The sequence below is a fragment of the Psammomys obesus genome, unplaced genomic scaffold (genome assembly GCF_907164565.1).
Source record: "Psammomys obesus unplaced genomic scaffold, mPsaObe1.curated_primary_1811, whole genome shotgun sequence".
Classification (NCBI taxonomy): Eukaryota; Metazoa; Chordata; class Mammalia; order Rodentia; family Muridae; genus Psammomys; species Psammomys obesus.
Window position 1 is genome coordinate 11,397,359 of NW_026588752.1, and position 27,942 is coordinate 11,425,300.

Here is a 27,942-nt window from a genome sequence, read left to right on the forward strand (position 1 = left end):
TCAGCTCTGTACCCCATTTTTTAATTGGATTACTTGATTTGTTGCTTTTTAACTTCTTTAGTTCTTTATATATTCTGGATATTAGTCCTCTGTCAGATATAGGGTTGGTGAAGATCCTTTCCTAGTCTATAGGCTGTCATTTTGTTCTGACAACAGTATCTTTTGCTTTACAGAAGCTTTTAAGTTTCATGAGGTCACATTTATTGATTGTTGCTCTTAGAGCCTGTGCTGCTGCTATTCTGTTCAGGAAGTTCTCTCCTGTGCTAATGAGTTCTAGGCTCTTCCCTACTTTTTCTTCTAACTGATTTAGTGTGTCTGGAATTGTGTTGAGGTCTTTGATCCACTTGGACTTTAGTTTTGTGCAGGGTGATAAATATGGATCTATTTTCATTTTTCTGCATGTAGACATCCATTTAGACCGGCACCATTTGTTGAAGATACTGTCTTTTTTTTTTTCCATTGTATGGTTTTGGCTTCTTTGTCAAAAATCAAGTATCCATAGGTGTGTGGATTTATTTCTGGGTCTTCTATTCGGTTCCATTGATCCACTGTTCTGTTTCTATGCCAATACCATGCAGTTTTTATTACTATTGCTCTGTAGTACAGCTTGAGATCAGGGATGGAGATACCTCAAGATGACCTGTTATTGTACAGGATCATTTTGGAAATTCTGGGTTTTTTGTTTTTCTATATGAAGTTGAGAATTTTTCTTTCAAGGTCTGTAAAGAATTGTGTTGGTATGTTGATGGGAATTGCATAGGAATATGTATTATATGTAAATGCTATGGCATTTTATACTGGATGCTTCCTTGAGCATCCGTGTCTTTTAGTATCATGGGTGGTCATGAAGCCAAGTCCTGCAGACACTGGGTGATGACTGTGCCTCCTTAGGATGCAGGTGGAAAAGCAGGGAAGGCAGTAATGGTGTCACTTTTAGCTCTGGCCACTGCAACCACCAGGCATGAATGAAGTGAGATCATCCCATTGTCAGCAACTGATTCCCATTGCTCATGTTCTCAGTTCCTCCAACTGGCTTAATAACCATCTAGTATCAGCCCCCATCACAGAAGAGGAAACTAGTCCATGCAAGGTCAATCCTTTCCCCCTAGCTCACAGGTCTCTCATTGCATTTCCTCAGAAATCAGGGATCCTGAAACTCTTTGCTCCCACTCAGACCCTTTCATTTCTGGGGTCTCTTCAGGTAAAAGACAGAAAGGGTATTGTTTAAGCCATCTTCAGTTTGGGGCATATGCTCATTAGATTTTTTTTTTTTGTCAACTCTACAAGAGCTAGAGTCATGTGGGAAGGTGAGAGCTTCCATTGGGAAAATGCCTCAATCAGTCTGACCCATATACAAGTTTTTGCAATGTTTTCTTGATTAATGATGGGTAGGGGAGGACCCAGTCCACCAAGGGTGGTCCCACCTCTGGGCAGGTAGATCCTGGATTGCATCACAAAGCAAGCTGAGTGAGCCATGAGGAACAACCAGTAACATCAGTCTCTACTTGAGTTCCTGCCCTGAGTTCCTGCTTTATCTGCTTTTACTATCCTTGGTGATAGACTGTGACCCAGCGGTGTAGGGGGAAACAACACATTTCTTCCCCAAGTTGCTCTTGGTCATGGTGTTGATGACAGCAACAGAAATCAGAGTAGGACAGAGGCTACAACCCTCTGCATCCTAGTCCCTCCAGTGAGAATTCTCCCTTATTCTGATGTATCAAACAGCCTAGCAAAGAGAGTGGGGTGGGAGCAGCAGCGGGCGTGATCTATTTTTCTAGGCCTTGGCAAAGGCTTCGGACACAGTTTCAGGTTAAAGAGTGATGAAGTCTGAATATGACTGGCTTTCCTGGCTAAGATGGATCAATGGGTTCCAGTGGGAGCCATCTAAACCTAGTCTATTTGGACCTACAAAGTCTATTACCTAGAGCCAGCAAGCCATTTGGATGGGAGAAGACTATTTCCCCTCTACCCTACACCCTACAAACCACACTGGCCAGCTGCATACTCTGCATCTTGGTTGACTCTCATACAAGTAGATGAGATATGATGACAGCTTTCAGAATCTGTCTTCCCAAGAGCTGCCAAAGGGGCTGAAGGATGGAGCTTAGGAAGGAGGGCATGGAATTAGTCAATTCTCATTTTGGCCAATGAGAAACAGGGGATGGAACATTCTCCATCTATCCTGGCCAGGGATGCCAAGAATGGATGAATAGGCACATCTGCTGAGTAGTTGGCAGTCTCTTTACAGTATGTCACAAGGCTCTGGGCAGCACAGTGATGCATGATCCCAAATTGTCCCCCATGTTTCTCTGCTTCACTTCTTGGCTGCATGGACATACATTCCTCACCCTCAATTTAAAAAATAAAATTTAATCCTTGGGTTAGATATTTAATGTTTACTCAAATTACCTGGGACTCTTGTTCAGAAGTGGAATTATTGGGGATGAGCCTAGGGACAGCAGAGACTGATGCATCAACCAAGAAACATGCATGGAGAGGAGCTAGACCCTATGCTTAGATGTAGCCCACAGGCAGCTCAGTCTCCATGTGGTTCCCTAGTAAAAGGCAGTCTCTGACATGAATTCGGTTGCCTGTTTCTTGTGCCTTCTCCCTGTAAGGGCAACCTAGCCAGCCTACAGAGGAAGAGGATACAGGCAGTCGTGATGGGACCTGATAGGCTAGGGTCAGACAATAGAGGAGGATGGCTTCCCCTCTCGGTGAACTAGGAAAGAGGTATAGAGGAGGAAGAATGAAGAGGATGGGACTAGGAGGAGATGAGGGAGGGGGCTACAACCAGGATACAAAGTGAATAAATCTTAAATTTTAAAAAATGTAAGCTCTCTGCTACTGCTGCAGCACCATGCCTGCTGACCTTCTACCATGCTCTCTGCCATGATGGTCGTGAACTCTAACCTCTGAAACGGTGAGCCCCCAAGAAGCACTTTCTTTTATAGTTTGCCTTAGTCACAGTGTCTTGTCACAACAATAAAAAAGTAACTAAGAGAGCCCACATGATCTAAGCCCATCAGCAGAAGCCCATCAACTGACAGCTAACCCTAAGCCCTCAAGACATGGTTCTATGGAGGGAATTCTATATTGCAATCAAAGCAGTATTGATAGCGAGGTAGATAATATAAAACCTGCTTCCCTGATATCAGTATAGATAAAGGATTTCCATATGGGGAGAAGCAGGTAGCTCTACCTAACCATCAGATACTAGGTAGATTAATAGGCAGCAAGCAAGACAGAAAATTAGAGTGTCCTAAACTACACTGGCTGATGGATTACTGTGTTCCTAGAAGTTAAATCAATGAACAACTTCTTAGATTGTCTATACATACATATACACATATGTGTATATGTGTATAATATATACATATGTGTATAATATATTTATACATGTGTATATATGTGTATGTGTATGTATATATATACATATATATATATATCTTGTCATATATGCATATGACAAGATCAGCCACGGCAATAGGCAATTTTAAGGTCCATTGGTTTTGGAGGGCTGGTTCCCTAAAAGAAGACTTGGCCATGCACCTGTATCTTTAGCAAGCTGACCTCTGCCTTTTCCCCAAGGGAAATTCTGGCTAGTAACTGGAGCAAGGAAAAAGGAACATGTGGATTTCTCAATGACTAGTAAATGGGAATCCGAAGTGACATCAGGACCATGACACCTAAAACTCTATTCTGGTCCTGATGTTAGAGAGACGCCGTGGAGAATAAGGGGGTTGACCTGATTCCCTGAGGTGTGCATATACTTCTGTCTGTTGACCCGTTACATAAGGAAGTCTGCGTGGAACTTCCTGCACAAAGACACTCCAGAAAGTATGCTTTCAAAGATCTGAAGAGTAGGAGTAATTTTCTCCATATGCTTTTCATTCAATTAATTAATCTATCTCAAGAGAATGCGACGGAAAAGAGGGACACCATTAATACTATCAGATGCCTTTATGGGTTTGCTGGTTTGCTTGGAAGAGATCGGCCATCTCTTCTGTTTGGTGATGGGTGCTTTCCTGGCAAATACTGAGTGCGCCAGGAATCTTGTTTATAGGAACACCTCAGGAACATCGCACTGTTCCACTGCGTAGGTACTGTCTTGCTCCTTTACATGTAGTTGTGAAATGTCACGTGCTGCACATTCTTACTACTATTAAAGGTTTCATGGGAATGGGCACAGAGGCATGGGACTCACTGGCTTTCTCTGGAATCTTGTCATTCAGAAGCACCCCATGGGATAGGGAGAGGCACAGCCTTTTGAAAGCTCAGGCTAGGTACCTCATGGAGGGGAGTCCACGACTGGGTAACGGAATCAACTCCAGACTGCATAAAATACTATGAATAATGGGGTGTCATAGACATAAATCTCCAAAAGCTCCAAAACCTAAAAATCCACATTATGAAAGAAGAAGCCCTTCTTACCATCTCATCCAAAGACCTGCTGTCTCTACAGTCTTTGCTTTTGTTGGGTTTGAGGTCCTGGTCTGTATTAGTTTGCTATGGAAGCTGTAACAAATGTCAATAACAGAGTGGCTTAAAGAACAGAATTTGTTATCTAAGATCAGGATGTCCACATGACTGATTCCTTCTGAGATCCATGGGGAGGAATCTAACCCATGCCTCTCTCTATCAGATGTAGCTTACTGGCTACTTTGGCTGTTCTGGTCACTGTCTTCATTCACTTTTATGTGATGGTCTTCCTGTATGTTTGTGTTCACATTTCCTCCTTTGATAGGAAAATCAGTAACACTTAATTATCACCTGGGTTAATGATTTTGCTTCGAAAATTGTCACATTTTGAAGTATTAGGCATCAGCACGTGAATCTGAAGGGGACACAAATCAATTTGACATGGTTTGTTTCAGGTTAGGAAAGAGGAAAGACCTCAATCACTGGACATGCCACAATGAATAGAGCTGTGACTGCCACCCAGATGCTGTGGTTTCTCATGCCTGTAGACCAAGAGTCCTGGGTAACGGATGACACAGAAACCTAGATGGCTAGGTATGTGTTTCATACCTAGGATCCAGTGTGGTGTGTGTTCGGAACCAGTGGGCTCCATGTCTTGTTTCTGATCACTCTTAAGGCCACTAAAGATAGTCTACAGACAATAAAAGTAGCCCAAATCAGTAAGGACAGAGCAACTAAAGGCAAGGAACCCTTTGAAGATTCGAGATCTGGGTCACCCTGCTAGACAAGTCGTGTTGGCCAGATAAAATGCCATCTTGGGTCAGGGAAACATTAAGTGGAGGCTGGAGGAAGAAAATGACAGATGTCTGATATCGTACTGATCCCTTTGCAACGACACTGTAGCTTGTATCACAAATATTGCTTTCTGTTGCATACGGGTCATAACTGGCCACCACCTTCAAATGGATTGTGGCTAACTGGACTTGATCAGAAAAATGGAGGAGCCATGTGACTGACAGGAGCAGGACACACAGGAGGGTTCTGAGGATCTTGACTGCATCAGAGCATCTCATACAGCAACCCAACTCTGGCCCTCACAGGCGTCATAGTTTGCTGAGCTTCCAGCTGCATACTCTGCCTCAGTGCCCAGTGCAGTCAACTGCTTCGGTGTAGCTCTTGACACCAGGGCCACCAGTTGCCTGTTGGGGAGGTTGGGTTTGCTTCTCCCATTTGCTGCTACAGAGCCACTGGCTGCACCAGTGATCGGTGCAGACAAACCTTGGCCATGACTATATTACCACCTTGTAGGGTATGGGATCAAGCAACCCGGCATCACAGCCTCAGTAGAATATACTGCTATATGATTGAGGCTGCACAAATATGTCCCCTTTCTTCTACCTCCCTTAGACAGACTGTGGTGAGGAGAAGTTTTCCATCCATCCTGTCTACAGATGTCCTGCTCCATGATGCCTTGAAAGTTGGATCTCCCTGTGGCTTGCTGAAAAGCAGAGCACGGCATGCTAAACCAAACCAAACCAAACCAAACCAAAACAAAACAAAACAAAACAAAACAACAACAAAAAAACCAAACAAACAAACAAAAAAAAAACTGTGGGCTTTTTATCATGATCTGAGGGTCTCTTTTCTAGTCAGTTGAATTTACTCAGGGTAAGTTTAGGCACCTAGGGTTTGGATAGGAATGGTAAACAGATGAGTGCCAGGATGTTTGAAGAAGGAAGCCAGATTCGTTTTTATATACTTGGGAAGATGTTGGATTCCTTCAATTTTTCCTCCATTTTCTGGCATGAGCCAGAAAATCTGGAAGAAGGAATGCTGACTTCCATTCCATGCTTCAAGACCCTTGGGAAGGGTAATATATGTGCCTTGAAGTCAGTAAGCTTAGTGAGTAAGGAAGAGTGGTTCTGAGGGAATTTCCCAGAAGGACTTAGAGTCAGGTCAACCTAGAGTCCATTTAGGTCCCACTGATCTCAGCTGTGCGGTATTGAACAGTTCACTGAGCTAGAAAGTGTGTGGGCTGTGTGAATTGATCTCTTGGGGTCTGTCACAGTTTGTGTCTGAGATGCCCCACACAGATTCACAGTTTGAATAATTGGCCACCAGTTTGTGGTGCTTTTTTGAAGGCTTAGAGCCTTTGGAGGTAGGTCTAGTTGGTGGAAGAAGTCACTAGGGTGGGACTTTGAAGGTTATCTGTTTCTGGCTTTCCTGCTTTCAGTGCTTGCTGGTGAGCTACCATGCCAACAGCTCCAGCCTACCCTTCTAGGCTATGTGTTCCTGTGGCCATGCTTTCCCCACCATAACAAACTAAAATCCCTCTGAAGCCATGAGCCCAAAACAAGCCTTTCCTTTCCTTAGGCTGTTTTGGAAGCTATTTTGCTCACGTTGGTGGCCCACTCCCAAGCAAACCACCCAGTAGTCCTTTCTTGTGGGAATTCTGAAGGTACAGCCCTTCCTGGACATTACAAGCTAGTTTTGGACAGACCTGGCTTATAATTATGGGTCATCTGGTGGCATAAGATGAATTGCACCAAATTTGACTCCCCTACCTTCATTGGGCATCATGATCAGTACTGTAGGGGATGATGTCCACAAGCAGGGCCTGTGACATTAGTATTTGGAAGCAAGCTGTCAAACATAGAAGCAAATTAACAGAGGTGGGTAGGCCTCTTTACTTGGTGACAAGGGCAGGTCGCAAACCCGCCAGTTCTGAAGGATGAGCATGTGTTTCTCCATATCTCGTGCATTAAAAACCAAATCCTCAACCCTTGTGTTGATGGCATGAAGTCAGGCCTTTCATGGTGATTAAGATTAGATGAGGTCATAAGAGTGGGACATTCCCCCCCACACACTGGGCATTAGTGGCTGGATAAGAAGAGCCACCCAACCTAGCGTACTTGCTCTGCCTCATCACGTGACTCTCCCTTGCTAGGCCATGGTGCAGCAGAAGGGCCTCACTGGATCCCAAGCCGATGCCGACACTGCGCTCGTGGACTCCCTTGCCACTAGAACTGTAAGAAGGATGCTTTTTTTTTTCCCTTTGTACCAGGCATTCAGTTAAGATCGCAGTAAAAAAAAAAAAAAAACAAAACCCTTAGACTCTTGAGTTCTCACACCAGTTTGAACTATACTCTAGTGTCTCTCTTGTGGGACTGATGTGAGGGTTTAAGGGAAAGGACATAGAGAGCGAGGACCTGGCAAAGGCCGCTGTGGTATAACCAGTTGTCGATGTCTCCACTAGCATGGTTGTGCATATTGGTACGTGGCCATAGAGTCTGAAATTCTGACAAAGTGCCAAACCTAACTTCCTGCTAATGACAGTCCTCAGATGTGATTTAACGCTTGAGTGTTGTGTGAACAGGAATCCATGGGTTTCACTTTTTGCTCTGCGTTTTATGGGAAAAGAAACAGAGGTGGATGGTCCCTTTCAGACCCAGTGAGGAAATTCACAGGTATCGATACTTTTATCAAGTCAGAACTTAGTGATGTGATTATTACAGCACCCTGTTGAAGAGCAGGGAAGTGACTGCAGGCACAGAACTTCCGTTGCAGCCATAAAAACAGCCTCCCAGTCTGGTGCGCAGGCCTCCCTGGTGGGAAGCAATTGTATCTGCAGGTCTACAATGGGCTTGTGTCTGTCTGGAATTACAGGGAATGGGATACTGTCTTCATTTGCTTGTCGAGATACTTCCCTTAGTCATTGGAAGCACTTCTGCTTGAAGGTTAAACACTGGAATTCTGTTAGTTCATAATGATAGGAAAAACTAACCCAATGGAGTTCAGCCTTAGAACTTGAAGAGAAAATGGACTTGGAAAGAACAGTCAGGCAGGACAAGGGCCACATGATGCTGACATCTGCTTGGGAAGCCATGGGGATGTGGTCCCATCGTTCAGCTCTTCTTGTGTCCTCTGCTCATGTGTTGACATGGGTTTTTGTCAGGTGGATCCAGAGGCATTCCAATCTCTGCTTACTTTAGGAATCCAGAGCTATCTGATGCAGCCCAACCCCTTCTCCTAACCCCCCAGAGCCACCATAGCAGGTTAGAAATAGGAAGCTAGAGCACACAGTGGTTTAAGACTTGGAGAGGGGGCATAGACAACACCCTGGGGGAGACTGGCATGACACGGGTCTCAAGGATTCAGGATACACTGGGCACGAAAGGTTGCTGGGGGTTTTAGGTAATGGGGAAGAATTTAACTTCACATTCAGGTGCTGAAGCCAGTGTTGGCATTCCCTAGTCTTAGGTCACTTCTGCCTGCGCTTCAGTTTTTCCATCTGGGCAATAATCATATCCGCCTTTTAAGGTTACCTATTAAGCTTTGGGAAGTTTTGGTTTTGATCATTTTATCTCATCCACCCCTAGTTCTGAACCCTACATTGCCATTCACTTGATGTCCACAGGGGCTCAGCCTTAGGCTCAGGCTCCTCTACACATCTGTGAGGGAGGAGAGGTTGGAGTGGCTCTCCTCTCCCTTGCTTCTCTTCCTTCGGTGTCATCTGAGAAACCTGACCATGAACATTGTCTCTCCAAGAGAGCCACCACTCCTGACCTGGTGATGTAACTTGCAGGCTGGACCAGTCCTCAGCCCTCTCTCCTTTCCAGCACTGCTTGGGGTCCTCAGTGGAATAACAGACTGGGAGGGTTAGCTATCTCTGTCCAGTCCAGAGATGGAGGAAGTTGGTAAGAAAGTCTCCACCATCCGTCTGCAAAAGGAAAATGCTGGGTGGGCTTTTTCGGCATCCTAACACCCCAGGAATTGGCCCCAAAGACACCAGAGTCTTCAAGAAGATTCTTGAGGTTGCCTGAGCCAGGAGGAAAAACATAGCATCGAGATGAGCCAACATAAGCCTTCCATACAGGTGTACTCCCCTGGGCTGCCTCCCACCATGGGAACTTTCTCCCCAGTCCTTCAGTAAAAGACTCGGGCAACAAAGTTTATTTGAATCATGGGATCATTGTTAATGTCAGTGAGAAAGAACCACACTTTGGAGGTGATGGGGTACAACAGAGCTTATTAAAAAAAAAAAAGTAAAAATACAAAAATGTTAACCAAATATAGAACTTTTAAAAGCTTTTCAGTTCTTTTAAGTGCTGGGACATAGGGATGAACAAAAGACAGCTCCTCCTAGCTGTGAGCCTGAGTTATGACATGCATGCCTTGGATGCTAGGGAGAGCATCCATTGGGCACATGCTGGCTCCCTGAGGTTCCAGAATCCACAGTGGGACTTCTTTATCTGTTGAATGCTCTGTCACTGTGGTGGTGGCGGCCACAGGCGATGTGAAGTTTGTTGTCACTTGAGGACTGGTGTGGGGTCCGCTGGGATCCTGTCTCTTTTAGGGCTTTGAAGTTTCCTTATGGAACTCCAAGGCCATGTGCGTGCCTCTCCATCACAGCTCCCACACTGCTTTGAGCAGCAGCACCTCACAGGTCTGTGGACATGGAGTCTGGGATCTGCTTGCTTTCTTCACTCGACTTGCTGGCCAGCTTTGAGGGAAGACACAAGAACATGTCAGCAAGATGAGATTCTTGTGTGCATCATCGCAGAGCACCCCAGACCCTACAACCTTGACTTGTGCCTAAAGACAAGTGATTAGAAGTTGCTATGACCTTGAGTTTTGTCAGAAAGCTGCTTTGGGGAAGCTTCATAGACCCCCTTGCTAGCTGTGTGAATTCTGCACATAGCTCAGCTAACTCTGTGAGCCCGGCAGGGGAAAAAAATCTTCTGGAACAGGGGAGGATCAAACAGGATAATGACAGGGAAATGCTTAGCATGGTGCCTGACTCACTCACGCAGGCTCTCAGGCAACCTGTGATTTTTATAGTATCTCAGCTCTGATTCATAGTGCCTGGAGGATCGGAAGTACGTCCGAACCTTCTTGATCCCAGACAAGGACTGACAGGGTAACAACAGGGGATGGGACTTCAAGAGTCAGAAATTAAAAACCAACTTTTAATTTGAAGGATATTTTGTAATGTAAGTAAAATACGAAAATGCTTTGCTCCCCCCCCAAAAAAAAGATACTTTTGGCTTCTTGGATAGCTGGCTGCTAGGGCTCAGAGAGGAGCTCCAAAGAAGAGGTTAAATTAGGTCTAGCCACCTACTGGTTCTGAGGTCCCAGAAGCCCCTGCTTCACCGGAACTGGGGTCAGTCCTTCTCAGAGGAGTTACGGGCAAAAAATATGCACACCCTTGTAGATCCTCCCCATTTTTTCTCAGCATTCCCCTCTTTCCAGCCACTGGTGTCCTCACCATGGTCTTGAAGAACTGATTGACTTTCTTCTTTTTCAGGGTCTTCTTGTCACCGTCTGAGAGATGGAGAAAGGTCTGACTCAGGCGGGGAGATGTGTTGGCCTCATCCAAGCCAGGCACACCTGCTGCAGAGAGTGTGAGGGCTGGAAAGGACCAGACATGCGTGAGTAGGGGGGGGGATGAGTTAGGGTAGAGCCTGGCAGCAGCCTGGCCTTGCCAGGCACTCTGTTGGGAGATGTCTTTACTGTCATGCACTGTTCAGCCCCAAGGGGGCAGCACCGGTTCTGCCTTGTTCTATTCTGTCCTGCCTCAGGCTCAGAGCCTACATGGAGCAGCAGACATGAGAAGTAGACGCATGGATGCTGAGTTCCTGGCTGTACGTGCGCTTCCCTCTGTGAATGGAAAGTGAGTCGGCAATGCTCTGTATTCCCGGAAAGTAAGACATGGTGCAAGTGTCGTCTATACACTGAACACCACAGACATTAGATGCTGTGGTAAGCTTTGGAAATCTAGAAGTAGTCTTCCTGGTCAGCAGAGGTGCCATGGGCCTTAGAGATATGCCAAAGGCACCCTCCTGGACCTGGAGGAATTGCTGCCTGCAAATGGGAACTCTTGGTTGGGAGTGGTCCCAGAGGAACCATAGACTTCCCCTTCTGCACCCAGTAGAACTTGATCACATGACTTCTCCGATGGGGGATGTTGAGAGAGTGCAAGAGCCATGGGCTTCTGGCCCCAAATACCCAGCCTGCCTCGCTCTATAGAAGTAGTTCTCATCTTTCCTCTCCCTGACAGCTTGGCAACTCACACGACCTCTTCCCCCAGGTTGGCAGCAGCAAATACATACCTGGGATGGTGGGCATGGACTGGCTGACAGAACTCATCTGAGAGAGGATAGACACCCTGGTGGGGACGGCCGCATGCTCTGAGAGATTGGTGTCGCTCATGAATTCATGCTTTCTGGAAAGCTGGATGAATATTACATATAGTCAAACACAGGCCACAGACAGTGCTTAGTATAAGGCAACTCTAAGTCCTCAAAAGTCAGGGAGAGTGCTTAAAGTGGTTTCTATGGACAGGGAAGCACTGAGAGTTCATTTGTTCTGTTTTATACCTTTCGGTGTCAGTTTGCCTATTGGATAGGTTGTGTATTACATAACACCAAGAGTTCTGGAGAGGGTCTGTTCAGCTAGACTATCAGGTGAATTGTGTTCCCTAGAGTCCTGGAGCATAGAAGACACACCCATCCTTTTCCCTCAGAAGTCTAGTAGGAAGTGTATAGGGTTTCTTCTCCAGAAGGCATCAGCTGGCTCTGCCCTTTTATCCAGCCCCACCCTACCATAATGGCTAATGCTCACTCCCTTGCAGTTCCCCAGCATGCTTTCAATAAACCTTTCCACTGAGCTCAGGGCTGTGTGATACCAAAATCTCTTCATTAGTAATTACTAATTATTGAACTTTTTTTTTTCCTTTTAGGTAAGGGCTTACTCTGTAGATGAGGCCGCCCTGAAATTCACTATGTAGCACAGGCTTCCCTCCAACCCATTGGAATCCTTAGTCCCCCACAAACATTGATTATGTAATTATACTGTATATAACTATATGGTTATATTTCACGCAGAATATTACGTAAATATGATCCTGATAGCTTGGGTTCAAATCCTGCCTGGGGAGCATGAGAGTATGTTATGCCTCATTTTGGGCAGCTTCCTTCCTAAGATTCACTGCAGTGAGGGAGCCAGGCTAGTCTACCCTCTCAGGAGCCCTAAGCTGCCTGGCACAGTGTTCTGAAGAGCCGGAGAGAACCTGGTATCCCTGCTTACCCGTTTCAGCTCTGACTCGGGTGCTGCCTTCTCATCTGCAAACACCACGCTGCTCCTCTTGGTCCTTTTCTTGGACCGCCGCAGCTTGACCTCCGGCAGAGTGCTCCCTGGGGAGATGGGCTCCTCCTCCACTTTGGGAGTCTTGGGCACTGCTGACTCTAGGTCAAAACTGAAGGACAGGGGAAGAACAGGGGAAACCATAGTTGGAGCCTGGTAGGGGCATAGGGGTCCTCAGAGGACTTGCATGCTGACTGAGCTATCACTGCAGGGCTGAGGCAAAATCAGGTATCTTGATGGCAGATTGAAAAGCTCACGTGTGCACAAACATTCAAAATGAAGGTTAGAATGGTTGAAGACGGTAAGCCACTAAAAGCAAAAGGGATGGCAAGGAGATGAATCTGGTTAAAATGTGGATCTAGGTTCAAAGCCAGGCACTGCCACTTTTTCGCTGAATGACCCTGAGCAAACCCCTTGGCTTCTCTGAGCTACACTTGCTCAGTAAGTGGGGATATGCAGCGCCCTGAGCAGCGGTCCTGGTGCCTGAACACTGGGCAGGTGGTGCTTATGATGCAGACAGTGAAATTGGGTGCAGGGAGAGCCACAGGGCTGTAGGACAAAAAGGGGGATGAGGTAGAAGATGTGGATGGTGTGGGAGGAGACATGCTACCATCAGAGTGATGTGGGAAGAAAAGAGTGAAGTTTGGGAGGGATGCTGGCTTCCAACAGACATCAGTGGGCACAGAGCCTAGTGGTCGTGGTGGCAGCAGGATGAGAGATGGCTTCGGTGAGTTATGGGTTCCTGGAAAAGCCAGCACCCTCTCTCAGCTGCTCAGGACACTTTTTAAAATGGCACTAGCCAAGGCAAGCCGCTGAATGGCTCCAAGGCTTTCCTGACGTCCCAGCTGGAGAAAGGCTTAAAAGTGAATGGGAAGGAGGCCTGGGCCAGGAGCTCCAGGAAGGGGCTGACCTTTCTGCGGTGGTCTTGCTTGGGGTGCTGCAGTCAGAATTCATGGAGGCCAGAGAGATGATGGACATCTGCCTGTAGGAACGCAGCATGGACCTGGGGCGACCCACTCTCCGATCATCGAAGTCAGGCTGCCCAGATGAGAACAAGTGGTGAGGAGCCAGCTGAGCAAGGCTTTGCAATCCGAGCCCCCCTCCTCTGGGCAGGGTGGAACAGGGGGGCCAGGGGCAATCATTGCAAAACTCCCAGCCGGCAGGACCGCAGGATAAACACTAGCAGCCTCCATCTCAGGGGAACAATCGCTAGTCCTTAAGTTTCCCCATGTGAGACAGCATCTGTACTCTTCAGTGGCCTCGAGGACCATCTTTCCTTATGCTAATGAGAGGGCTTGCAATGGGGCTGGTCTGTGCCAGAGAGACCAACCCTGTCATTACATGGCTGAGACTTTGAACCATGTATTTATCAACTCAATCTCCAAGGAGGAGACAGGGGACAGAGATGAATCTCCTGCCCATAGCCAATGATTCACTCAGTCTTGGCTGAGTAGTGAAAGCCCCAGAAAAACTCTCCACACTTAAGCTCTGGTGAGCTTCCTGGTAGGTAACCACATGCCAATCACATGCTGGAGGGTGGTGTCTCCTGACAACATGGAAGTTTCATGTTCGGGACCAACCTCCTTATACCTCGCCCTATGTGTCCTGCACCTATCTCCATTTGATTTATTATCTGAAAGCTTCAGTACAGAAGCTCCCCAGTCTATGAGATCACATCCCACTAAGCCTCTTATTAAGTTGAAAATGTGATCTAAAAATGCATAAGTTCTACCCAGACGGCCAAGCACCCTAGCTAGCAACACCATTTACTGTGGCATAATGGCTGTTTACCCCACGAGCAGTTTCTTTACCCGGGATTGCCTGAGAGTTGCATGTAGGTGCCCTAGCCTTCCAAGAGTGCTTGACCACATGGCTCGAGCCCCAGAAAGGTCAGGGTTTGAAGTACAATTTCTACTGACTGCAGATTGCTTTAAAATCATGACAAAGTTGAAAAACCATTAAGTCATTGCAGTCAGGGATTCTAGTGAATTACCACATTGGCTGGGAGGATGAATTACAAATTTGACCCCCAAATTTGTAATCATTATGTGCAGAAGTGTGGGTCCTAACTCTTGGGGCCTGGAGTTTGTGGCTGGTATCTAAAGTGTGTGTGTGGGGGGGGGGGGTATTCTTTCAGCCTGGAACGTTTGGCCTGAACCCAAGAGGTTCAGAATTGCATTTCAGAAAGAGTATAGAAAATATCAACTTGTTTCTGCCTGGAGAAGAGACAGAGGTTCAGCTCTAGGCCCTTCCTGAAACTACAGCTCTTCTCTGGGTGTCTATAGATCAAGAGTGTTGGGGCAGACAATCTTCAAGATTCCAAAAAGCCCTGGTATTTTGATGATTCCACTTTATGTGAAATGGAAGATGTTGTCCCTGAGAATAGAGGCCAGGGTCCCCTTCAGGCTCTGGAGAACAGTGGCTTTGGAGATGATGCAGCTGGCTGCATACCCTATCCTTCACTTAACTTTAGGTAAGTTATCGAATGCTCCTGAATCTTATCCTGAATCTATATATACATATTTTTTTTCTTTTAAAACCGAGGGTTTGAAAGATTGTTACCACATTTGATTGTATGTGAGAAAGAAATCAAATCCCTGTTCCATTTCACTCATCAACATTTTGCTAAGGCTTGTTTGCTTAGCTTTAAATTCATAAGCAGAGACCAGGCTTCAGTGCAACCTGTGTTCTCAGCTGTGGAGACATTTGACCTAATCAAGTGTCCCAGAGGCAGCAGCAAACTGCCCCTACTGTAGGAAAGTCAGAGGGTGCCCAGGAAGGCATTCCTATGCCAGGCTTCTCTAAGGAAGCAATTTGTAGTAGCAACCAGTAAGTATTTCAGTCATCCAGTCACTTACTCATATATACATATGAGACTTAAAAAGCATTGCTACCTGCCCTATACCAATCAGCTGATATACATCAACTGCAGATCAAGCACATACTAAGTGATTCATTAATATAACCATTAAAATTACACAGTTCCTTGGGCTACTGCTAGTTCTACAGGTCCAATGTATGACTGGCTTCTCTTTAGGAGTGATTTTTGAGGGACTAGGCCTACAGGAAGTTCCCCCATGGCAGTCCCTTTCAGCTCTTATTTCCACAATCCTCCCCAGTCACAGGGACCATTCATTACCATCTCTCGGACACCATACTCCTTCTCCACCTTCATTTTCAGGTTCTTGAAACACTCCTCCATCCGGTCATGAAAAGGGCGCAGGTTGTCTGAGACCCTTTTCTCATGGATCTTAATGCCAGCTCCCAGGAAGGGGATCTAAAGAGAGAGGTGGTAAGCAATGGGCCTCAGCTTGGCCACTAGCTCAAGAGCTCAGGTTGACTTGTTAACTATTCCTGGGCAGCTTTCGGGAGCTTAGAGACCCACATGGTCCCTGGGACAGCCACAGCCTTAGAAATTTGTCCTGGAGGGGAACAATGACTCCAGCTGCTCTCCTTTCCCTGGAATTGTGGCTGTCCTGGGCATTAGAAGCCACAGACATGGGGAAACCTGAGTCGTCAAAAAAAATCTACAAAGGGTCAGGATTCAGAGAACAGAATGGAGAACCCTCCAGGGCTTTGAGCTGCAGTCTTGCTTAAGAAGTACTCAGAAGTAAGAAAGTGAAATTATGAAGTTAAGCCAGGCAACAGGGAAGAGCAGAGAAAGGCAGAGAGGCCACAGCCCATCTTACACCATGGGGCCCAATTATACTTTTAATGGCCGCTGAGCAAAGCTAGGAGTGTGCTGGCATCAGAAAGTTCAGGGATGAGGGAGGAACAGATAGGAGAGTGTAGTTTGTCTTATGAGGGATGTCAGCACACTAATCCTTGGAGCCCTGGAAGGAGAGGAACAGAGCCACAGGGCTCAATACTAGAAGGAAAAAATCTGAGAAAGTTAATTGCATGACCCTCTGATTGAAATAACTAAGAACACCAGGATAAAGGATAGACTCTTTTTAGGAAAACAAACTTCTCCACCATGGTAGGGTAAAGACATTTCTGTCACCTTCTCTTAGATACCCTGAGAGGAAAGGCGGTGAAGGGAGAAGAGCACTCTGCAGTGAGATGTGCACTCATCTATAAACAGGCCCCAGTTTCTGTGCAGGAGAAAGGTAGCCAGAAGCTGTAGCTGACCTCCAAGAGCAGAGGAGGGACTTGGTGGTTAGAAGAGGCCACCATGCTTCTAGGAATGAAAGAGGCACTCAGGAGCAGAGGCAAGGATGTCACAGCAAAGCTAAGGGAGGCGCTGGTATTCTGCACCAGGCCAGTTCCCTGCCCAGGGGTCCACTGTTTCACCTTGCAGCTAAGTATAATGTGCTACCATTTCCCCAAGAAGCAGGAACTTGTCCTCTAACAACCAACCTGGGGCTCAGGAGGACCAGACCCAAGGGCAGGAGGAGGAGCAGCCACCACCAGACTGGACGCAAGTAGATGAAAAGAAAGTGTGTTTATGGGTGGTGAGGTGGCCACTGCACAGTTCCTAAACTGCCCAGTGTGGTAGCTAGGATCGTCTTCTCAAGAAACAGTTGGAAGAATAACCTTCTGGAGGATGTAAGTGTTCCATGTTGGTGTATAGGTTCAGATGTATGGGTCACTGAATTGCCAGGAAATGATGCCCCTTTGCTGACACAGCCTTCTCCCACGTACATTGATTTCCAATTAGCTTCGCTGTGAATCAGGAAGAATCTTCAGGGGTGACCGGACACTGGAGGAAACTCACCCAGAGGAGACAGGACTTAAACTAACGGGCAGGATACATAACTTGGGGACAAAGGGACAGAGGAATGAATGAGGGAGAATGATTGTAGAAAGCTTAAATATTACCAAAAGGGTCTTCCACAAAGATAATACTGTAAAGTTTAAAGTGGAATAAATTTATAGCTTTAGCGTTACCCTTTAGGTAAGACAGAAAATTGGTCAGCTTAGCATCAATTTTTAGGGGCTAAGAGGGACGAGGGAGCGAAGAGGATACCGAGTGACCTGGTGCCCTGCCATGAACAGGCCAACCAGGCCAAGAGAAGCCAGCAAAGAAATATGGGTGTTAAGCTATAGATCAGCCAGACTTGACATTCACAGAACACTCAAGAGCTTCAGAATCTGCATTTTCCCCGTCTGAGCATGCCATTCCTTTACAATAGACATTTTGCTAAATCACATGGGATTTGGTATATTGTATTTCTGTTTTCATTTGGCTCAAGGGATTTTTATAATGTCCTTTCTCACATCCTCAATGATCCATTGTTCATTTAAAAGTGCATTATTCAGTCTCCATCCATGCTTATAACTTCTGAAGTTTATCTTGCTATATACAGTTTGAGTTTTATTCCACTGTGATCAGAAAGGATAACAATATGGTTGCATTTTTTTTTTAACTTTTGTTTTATGTGAGTATAAGTGAGAACTCTCAGGGTCTCGTGGCAGACAGGAAAGCTGGTATGGACACTTTGAAAAACTGTTTCTTATACCCAGAAAGGCTGAACTTGAATGAGCCAACAATTCTACTATTACTTGTACCTTGAGGGAATGAAGTGTATATACCTCTACCAACAGAAGGATGGATCAATAAATGGTTATATTTGTTTGTATGCTATATACTTACAGGGCAAAATTTAGAAAAAGTCAAACCTTTCATGTGTGCAGTAACCTGATGAATTTAAAAGATACTGTGTTATGTAAAAGAATCTGGATACAAAATAATATGCACTGTCTATTTTATTTATATAATATTGATGAATTATTCTTTGCTGATAGGAACTTAGCAAATGTATATAAAGCGACATTTTTCTCCTGTGTAAAGACCAAGCATTGCCAGGTCTAAACACACCCAACCAAGAGACAGTCAAGAGCCCCAACCAAGTTGAAAACAAACTAATTTAAAATTAGCAGAAAAATGAATACATTTGGTATCATTTCAAGATCTCTCTGTATAGACTTCTAGAAAGCATGGATCAGTGAGTGTGACGAAATGAGCAAACTTGACAAGGCTAACTGACACAGAGCACTAACTGTACGTGGTGGTTTCGATCATATGTGGGTCAGCAGGAATCCAGGGCAAACTAGGATACCTAGGAATGCATGCTTGGGGAGTGGAACTTTTTTTTTTTAAAGCTAGGGAATGATTTCTATAAAAGCAGGAAAGTGGTCAGCCTAGCAGAGGGGTGGTGATGACTATGGACCACATAAGGCGGCCTTGGGGGTGCCTATCTCATTTAAGGGCAGGGGGTCGTATCCATGGATGATTGGTGCTAAACAGGAGAACCATATTTTTTATATGCACTTTCTTACATGTAATGTTTCACAACAAAAAAAGCTTGAGAGAATAATATACTGTGGACATCGTCCCATGTAATAAAATCTTTACAAAGAACAGCTCAAAAGATTCCAATCTTGAAATTGGAAACGAACACAGACTGCACACTGGAAAAGTCAGCTTTCTCTGGTTTGGTAAGGGCCAGGCCATTTCCCTTTAAAGTCTAAGGTTTTCAAGAACTTGAGGGGGGAAAAAATCCCAGAGTGTGTATAGTTTTGCAAAACAATGTCCTCCCTGGAATTAAGCTCTAATGGACAGGCTCAAGTTTGCCCATCCATTTTCCTGTTACCTGGCACAGTGCCCAGGACACGGTGTAGGCACACTAAACAAGTGCTTTGAGAATGAATGGAAGAGAAACATATAAGCTGGTTTGCTGAGTGTAATGACAAGAACAGCATTGTGCCTACACAGCAGGATGGCACTACTTGAATGCACACGCATGAGGGAAATTGGGCAGAGTAGGAGGGACATGGCCCAGTGCACTTTCTTCTGGGAATTAAAAGGCCTCTGTAACCTGTGGCTTTGGGAGCCGTAGGCCATGCTATAAGAAAGGCTGACACTAGGGGGTGCTCCCCAAATTCTCCTCAGAATCTTACAGGTAGTGGCATCTAATGCATGCTGCTTTCAGTCTCTCATCTATTTGGAGACCTTCTAAATAGTTGGGGGAAGGATGTTCTTAGAAGGTATAGCCAGCGACAACTGCTCTGCAAGGCTAAGACCCATTGGACCCTGAAGGCAGCAGGCTCAGGACAGAACACTAACCAGATGAGAAGGGGCTACTGGCAGAGTCCTCCCTGGATGCCTCAGAAGTATCTAGGGAAGAGGCCCACTCAGCTGGCCTTCTTGCTTCTCGGATCAGGTGGCAAGGGAAGTGTCATTATCTGAGCATTAAATGATACAGGTGGTCCCAGAGAGATGGAGAGAGACCTGAGGGGTGTTTAAGTTTCATGGGTGGCACGGAGTGGGAAGCAGAGAAAAAAAATTCCAGACACACCTAATGCATTCAGGAAAAGTGTGTCTGCAGTGCTCGCTCAGCATTTCATTTTTAAAGTTCCACTTTGCATAAATTGGCAGTGGCAGGGAAGGACCTGAATTAGGAATACTTATTTTAAAAAAAGAGTCTGCACCCCATGCTTCTCAGCCCCTGATTTCCCTGGAGTAACCAAACTCCTTACCAAGAAGAGCGTGCTTCTTTTTGCATGGGGACTTGCAAGGAGTGGGGAGGAGGGGATGGGAGGCCTGAAGACTGCCACTCCTGGCCCCAGGCTCCTGTTTACTCCTCACCAGCTTGCCCCTCCTGTGTCCACCCATGCACCATCTGCAAAGAGTCTAGACCTGGCAGGTGTCTGTGGAGGCTGTCACAGGGCTAAAGCAGGGAGGGTCTGGTTCTTTGAAAGCCCTCCCGGGAGGGATCCAGCAGATTGTTTCTTTTTTGGAAAAAAAAGAGAGAGAGAGAAATAAAAGAGAAAGGGAGAGTAATGAAAAAGCAGGGAGAGGAGGTAGATGCGAGGGCGTAGGAGGCAGAGAGAGGCAAATGACAGGGGAGAAGCAAAGAGCTTCTAAGAGTGGCAGACAGATGCACAGAAGGAGGTGGGGAAGAAAAGTGGGCAAGGAGAAGAATGCAACAAGACAGGAGATATGGAGGCAGACAAATAACAAGTCCTCGGGCTGAAATCTGGCCGAGCTAGGCAGATGTGAACCCTTTGACCAGGAGCCAGCCCAACAAAGACCTCAATTATCTCCAGAACCTGATATCCATCTGCACACTATCTGCAACAAACTGGGTCAGCCTCACCAGGAAGGTGGCAGTGGGGGAGGGGGCGAGCCTTCCATTGTCTGATTGGTGCAAGCAGGCGGTAGATGTGTTGAGGCAGGGCTTGGGGTTCATTTGAGCCCTGCTGTGAAAAGCTACCTCCTGAATTTAACAACAAAGAAAGCAATCTCTACCACCTCTAGCCACTGTATCCAACCCTGCCTGGCTATGTAACACACAAGGGTAAGGTATACCAAATAAGTATGTGTCCTGGTGAGCCAACTCAGGTGTACTAGAGGAGCCAGGGGTGAAGAGCAGAAGATCATGTGGAGCTGAAGGCCAGGAGAGCTGAGAGCCAGGTAACTGGAGCAAGAAGAGGGCCTGGATGGATGCTCCCACGCCCAGCTAGGCTTTACCTGCCATGCGATCAGGTCCTTGAGGTGGCTCAGCTTGTCTTGGTCCTCCGGGTGCTCCCTGCTGTACTCTTCAGTGAAAAAGGCCTGGGGTTGGGGTGAGGGACAGGTGAGAACTTAAGATTTTCCATTTATCGGGGAGAGGGGGGATCCATGGTCAATCTCTGGCATTGAGAGAAAACTTGCTACGACAGAAGTTTCAAGATTCCAGGCGTTGGAGTGGACTTTGCCGTAGCTCACATTGCTTTAGTTTTCTTTACTGGAGGCTCTCATTAGCACCCACTGGACATGGGCTGCAGACTCCAGGGAGGTACTGCTAAGGTAGGGTGCTGGGACCAACAGCAGCTCCCCCGGAAACTGTTCTGAACTGAGAACTTGACACACATTCTCATGTCTCAACTGGGTTCTACTGAACCAGAACTCTGGGGGCTTGAGCTGGATGGGGGCTCAGGGAAGAGATTCCTGTGTTAGGGAGCAGGGAGGGATTCAGAGATCCTTGCTGGAGGAAGAGAGCTGAGTGAGGTGCTTGTTCAACCTTGCCTCCCAGTCTCCCTCATGGCTCCTCCATTTTTCCTTTCTCCTCTTTTTAGAGTTCCCATCCTCATCACGTGTACAACTCTATGCAAAAATATTGCAGCACTCCTGAAGGCTGAGCAAAAGGTGACCTCAGATGTGTCAGGGTAGCCAAAAGGAACAACTGAAAGACGGGTGTCACTGTCTCTGACTGGTGCACACTGGGACATTGTTGCCTTTGCACAAAAGAATGACAAAGGATAGAGAATGTACAGTAAGGCTTTATAGAAAGAGGAGCTCATTCCTCTTTCCGTTTCTGGGAGTTGAAAGCCAGCTCAGGACTCTCTACATCATGTGAGGAAAACTCATGTCTTCCTATTAGCACACCGTCATTTCCAATAGGGGCTACTAGGGGCTACAGATAACTGATGGTCTTTCCTTTTGGTCTCCTACACAGGAGGGTCAAATACACAATCTTGGACTCAAATATATGGGGCTTATTGAAGGGACCCCGTGACTTGCATGTCTAGATTATGCCTCTGCCCATGAAGTTGGTCTCCAAGATTTCTGCATGCTCAGATTCTGAGTTTCTTTCTTTCCCTGAAGCTATGTCTATCTTATTTCAAAATTTCCATGGAAGGTGTGGGCTTAGCAAATGTCATGGCTTGTGGCTTGTGGCCACCTCTGAGCCTTTCTTCAACAACATTGCCTGGAAGTGCCATGGAACTGGAGACGCTTGGGGAATTGTTTCTTCTGTATCCAGGATGTGAAGGAGACAGGAACTCAGGTTGAAACCTTATGACCAACCAAGCTGAGAGTCCATTTGGGGTCAAGCAAGGACAGGCACAGGGATGTGGGTATAAGCTTCAAGGTCCCTCACCTTCTCGTATTTGGCGAAGCCTCCCATGACCGCAGGGTCCACGATCCCGTTGAGGAGCATGGAGAGCGGGTTGATGGGAAGGCTCTCGTCACTCTGGTACTGATTTATCATCATCAGGATCTTCTCGTTGGCTGTGGACATGGTTTCGATGGCATTCTCCAGAGGACTAATTGTGGTCTGTTGAAAACAAGATTGCAGAAGGGCCTTAGCGGGTGGCTGGAGAAGCCAAGGTAATCATTGCTATTGATATCACTTGGGTGAATTCAAAGGCAGCCCCTGCTCTCCAGGCTACAGCAGGATCTGAGGGTAATGAGTCAGCCCCAGGGGCAGTCTGCTGGCTGAGGACTGGCTTTCTCCTTGGAGGAAAAGGATTTCTCTGGGGGAGACACAGGCAGAAAGTACCAGGCTCCTCTATGATTTTAGAGGTTGAGTGTGCCCAGGAAGGCTTCTCTCCCAGTTAACCAGGGAAAATGCATTTCAAAACAACTCACCACATACTGGTTGGGAGTCATTGTGTATGCTGCTGGCTAGAGAATTAAGATAGCTTGCTCCAGGGGAACCCAGCCTGGCACACAGCAGGTCCTGAAACCTCGGGTTAGAGAGAACATGAAAGCTCTCTGAAAGCAAGATAAACAGTGGTATTGAATGGCAACAGACAAACAGTGCCGTTTGCAGAAGCTTATGATCCAGAGTGAAAACTAAACTAGAGGTCAGCAAACATCTCAGCAAAGGGGCCAGAGAGTAAATATTTTAGGGTTTGCAGGCCAGATGGGCTCAGCTGCAACAACTCCACTCTGTCACTGCCTGGCAGCAACAGCAGCCTGGAAAACTGAAGAGGAAAGCATGGTTGTCCTAACCAAACTCTTCACGAAAGCAGAAGCATGCAGAATGCAGACATCAACCACAGTTTGCTGATCACACTTGGTACAATGAGAAGTGAGTGCCAATCTCAGCTCTGCAGTTTTCTACCTGTGAGACTCAGGGCCAAGTTTCCTCACTCTCTGAGCCACAGTTGTTACACGGGTAAGTTCAGAAGAAAGCCTACCTTGGACACCTACTGAGAAGTGTTGTCGCTAAGGCTTATGGGTGTCAGGACAGGACATAGCAGTTATTTTGAGAAGGGAAGATCACTGGTGAGAAAGGATGGGAGGGAAGCGGCAAGAAATCTGAGAAACCTTCATGGAGGAAGGGAGCTAAATCTATCCTGTCTGTCATGGTGGTGATGTTGTGCCTGCCTTATTGGCTATGTAGTGAAGAATAATTGAGACCATACAACACCTGCCACTGCAAAGTTCTTGAGAATTGTCTCTTGATACTTGTACCTACTGCATGTGTGGAAGGAGCAAGCCAGTCTCTAGCCATACTTTTAAGTTATTTCTGTAATTCTTGTTCTAACACAGCTTCCCCAACCCTTTCTCTGTAGTAGTCTAAATGAGAATAGCCCCTGTAGGCTCCTATGTTTGAATATTTAGTCTTCGATTGGTGGGACTGTTTGGGAAGGACTAGGAGGTGTGGTCTTAGAGGAGATGTGTCCCTGGGGGTGGGTTTTGAGGTGTCAAAAGCCCACACCATTCCCAACTGGCTCTTTCTCTCTGCCTCCAACTTGCGGATCAGGATGTAAACTTTCAGCTACCGCTCCAATACCACGCCTGACTATTGCTGTGCTTCCCACTTTGGTGATCACTGGGGCCTAACACTCTGATACAGTGAGCCCCAATGAACATTTTCCTATATGTTGCCTTGGTCATGGTGTCTCTTCAGAGCAATAGAAAAGTAACTAAGATGGAGGCTTCCACAATGAGAAGGCCCCGGGAGCAGATTCTCTGTCACTATCATTATCTTTCTGTCACCCACAGTATTGTTCAGTGTCATGCAACTGCAACTAAATACATGTGGCTTTTTTTTTTTTTTTATAAGAAAAACAAGTTTATTTTGCTCCAGGTTCTGGACACCTGGCAATTTGATTGGATGGGCCTGAGGTAAAGGCACTAGATGCAATGATGAGCATGAAAATGAGAGATTTGGGGGCCCAAATCCTTAACCTAAGAACTCCCCCAAGGCACTGCCTTTTAAGGGTTGATAGTACCTAGTAACAGCACTGTTTGGGGGACAAAGGTTTTACATTGACACTTTTTAGAAACACCATCTATATTTAAATTATAGCACCCACAGTTGCATACAGGCACACTGACTCGCATACACATATATAAACACTTAGGGTATGAACTAGAGGAGAATGCTGCTTGGCCTATTGTCTAAACCTGAGACCCATGTCCGAGTTTGTACCCTTCATACAAACCAGCTCTGGGGAACTTTTATAAGACTGAGGTTCAGAATGAGTTCTAAGGAAAACCTATCCTCTCAGCTGAGGAGCACAGCACTTCACCCGAATGCTAACAACAGCCTGATGTGTCTGGAAGACACTGGCTTTGGGGCAAGTCACTGGAAATGGTGAGGTTTGTTGACTGGCTTGCCTGCACACTTTTGAAATTGTTTCTGAATTCACAAATCTGAATTCGCATCACCCCTGTCAGGAACAGAGACTGAGGAGAAAGAGGCTTTGGCTCTCCTCAGATGGGCATTTGAGTAGGGCAAACACGTAGCTCTGAGTAGAAGTTGGGGTGGTGCATTTGGAGGGAGAAGTGGGTGTCAGCTACTGATAACATAAACCAAAACCATCCATCACAAACTGGGTAACAGAGATGGTTCCATTTATAGCCACCCCATAAGCCAGTCTGTGTATATTCTCAAGGACAGACGGAAAGATGCTCTGTGGTGGTTTGAGTGATAGTGACCCCCAAAGGCTCAGGTGTTTCATTAGTTGGTCCCCATTTGGTGGTGCTGTTTGGGGAGGTGGTGCAGTGTAGACTTTCTGCAGGAAGTGTGTCGGAAAGTGGGATTTGAGAGTTTATAGCCTTGCCCTCCTTCCAGTTCATTCTCTCTGCTTCCTGTTTGCAGTTGAAGATGTGGTTTTTCTGCTTCCTGCTCCTGCCACGCTGTCTGTTGCTTGTTGCCATGCCTCCCACCATGATGGACTCTTATCCCTGTGGAACCCTACAAGCACAATAAACTTTTTCTTCTGTAAGTTGCCTTTGGTCATGGTGTTTTATCACGGTGATGGAAAGGTAACTAATAATACACGTGCCTGAGGGCAGTAGGTACCAGAGTTGGAGAGGGCAACAGGGTTGTTCTTGGTTGCAGAGGCAGACTTCTGCCAGAGGCACACCAGACTACATCACCAGGCCTGCCATCGACTGGCTGTTGGGACTTCATTAGGCCCTCAGATCTCTGGCATCTTGGCTAAGCTGAACCTCAGTTTCTATGGGCAGCACAGGCCAAATAACTTATGTCCAACTTGTTAAGAGATAGTGGGTTCCTGAGGCAAGATGCCATGGGAACCAGCATGAAGATGAGTGGGAGGGGGTAGTAAATTTCATTCCCAGCAAGCCAGCATCCTTTCCAGTTGCTCCAGCACCTCCCACCCATGTCATCTGCTTGAGCCCATCCAGGAGTCCTATGAGCTGGAAGGGGCAAGGCGTCAGTGACTACCATCAGTTTGATAGTTCAAGTTCACCACTAGCCTCAGTTTCTTCCTCTGTAAAAACACTTGCAACCCATCCCATGGGAGAGAACCAATCCCTGACAATATTAATGTAACTCTGCCATGCTTGTAGACAGGAGCCTAGCCTAACTCCTCTGAGGGGCTTCGCACAGCAGCTGATGGAAACAGATGCAGAGACCCACAGCCAAACATTAGACAGGGCTCAGTGAGTCCTATGGGAGAGTTGGGGGAAAAACTGAGGGAATGGGAGGGGTCAAGGACTCTACAAGAGGACCTATAGAGTCAACTAACCTGGGTCCAAGGGGGGTCACAGAAACTGAACCACCAACCCAACAACTAGAGCAGGGGTCCTCTCTGATTCTGATGGCTCCAGTGCCCGTGACTGGGCTTCCTTGTTTGGCTTCAGTGCGAGAGGATGTGCCTAATCCTGCAGCAACTTCATGTGCCAGGTTGGTACCCACGGGGACCTCCCCCTTCTCTGAGAAGGAAAGGGGATAATGGAGAAGACAAGTGTGCAATGAAGAGACTGGGAAGAGGGGATCTGTAATCAGGACGTAAGGTGAATAAATAGATTCGTAAACAATTAAAAGAATAGTGTCCTGGACAGGGATCAAGAAAGAATCTGAAGAATAGACCCACCCTGGCCTGCAGGGGTCTGTCACTCAGCAAGCACTGGCTAGGATTTCCCCAAAGTGAATTCAACAGGGGGAGGGGCTGCCTACTTGCATTTGCTTTAGCATCTGCCAGTTACTGGTAACTTAATGTGACATTTTATTTACTTTATCCTACAGGGCTTGGAAGAGATTTGACTTTATAGCCTTGGGATCCAGTGGCTTTTTTTTTTTTTTTTTTTTTTTTTTTTTTTGGTATCCGTTGCAGCTCTGACATTCCATACTTTGTAGTTCCTAATTTGTAAATTGAGATGGAGAGATGCATAATGAGCCTCCAATACCAAGCTGAACCGTCATTCTCCTAGATTAGGGCTGAGGACAGGGTAAAGTCCTCAGCAAACAGGCAAGACTTTCTCCAAAAGCCTATCCCAAAACACTCCTCTAGATACACAGTGCCATGCCTATGAAACAGAGGCTATAGGCCTACTGGCACTATAGCCACTTGGGAGGTAGAGGCAGGCGGATCTCTGTGAGTTTGAGGCCAGCCTGGTCTACGGCTATTATACAGAGAAACTCTGTTCTAAAGAGCAAGCAAGCAAACAAACAAATAAACAAAAAATATCCAACAGAACAAGAGAGAGAGAAAGAGAGGGGCAGGGAGAAAGAAAAAGAAAAACCCATCTCTTCAATATCTCTCAGACTATTCCTCTCTGCTCCAGGGCCTTTGCTCAAAACAATTTTGACAGCGAAGCTTCCTTTGATGCTACTATTTAAGATGGCTACCCCTCCCTCATGTTTATCGTCATCTGACATATTGTGTTTACTTTGACCTTTCAGTCTCTTTCCCACAGTAAAAATGGGAGTTATACCTTGGAATCTCTAGATCTCAGAATGGTGTCTGACATGTGTTAGGCACCAATGCAATAGCTTTTGAATGAGTTTAAAAAAAAAAAGATATCTCAAATATATTCCCACATATAAGGGTTCTCACAACTGTGCTGACCTGCCCTGTGGATTTTGGGAAGTGCATGGTTCTTAGCTAACAGGGTACAAAGAGACTCTAGGGTGTGCTGAAAAGCAAAATCTCTCTTCTGGAGCTCCTGGGATGGTTCAGTGGGTAAAGAAACTGCACACCAAGCCTGAGGACCCAAGTTCAATCCCAGGAACACACATGATGGAAAGAGAGGACAGACTCCTGGAAGTTGTCCTCTGGCACACACACACACACACACACACACACACACACACACACACACACAGAGAGAGAGAGAGAGAGAGAGAGAGAGAGAGAGAGAGCAGGAGAGAGAACAAAGAAATTTGCTGTCTATACAAGGGA

General features: G+C 46.4%; 1 protein-coding gene across 1 annotated transcript in view; it reads right to left on the bottom strand.

Annotated features, from left to right (window-relative positions):
- Nucleotides 1–9,371: 9,371 nt before the first annotated feature.
- Nucleotides 9,372–27,942, bottom strand: part of Dock2 (dedicator of cytokinesis 2) — a 403,875-nt gene continuing 385,304 nt past the window's right edge. Inside the window, exons 45-52 of the mRNA XM_055604610.1 lie at nucleotides 22,434–22,610; nucleotides 21,044–21,127; nucleotides 15,707–15,844; nucleotides 13,478–13,605; nucleotides 12,511–12,679; nucleotides 11,535–11,655; nucleotides 10,691–10,833; nucleotides 9,372–9,925 (exon numbers count right to left, since the gene is read on the bottom strand). Coding sequence (XP_055460585.1) covers nucleotides 9,863–9,925; nucleotides 10,691–10,833; nucleotides 11,535–11,655; nucleotides 12,511–12,679; nucleotides 13,478–13,605; nucleotides 15,707–15,844; nucleotides 21,044–21,127; nucleotides 22,434–22,610 — 1,023 coding nt within the window. The 3' untranslated portion in view covers nucleotides 9,372–9,862. The remainder of the gene's footprint in view (nucleotides 9,926–10,690; nucleotides 10,834–11,534; nucleotides 11,656–12,510; nucleotides 12,680–13,477; nucleotides 13,606–15,706; nucleotides 15,845–21,043; nucleotides 21,128–22,433; nucleotides 22,611–27,942) is intronic.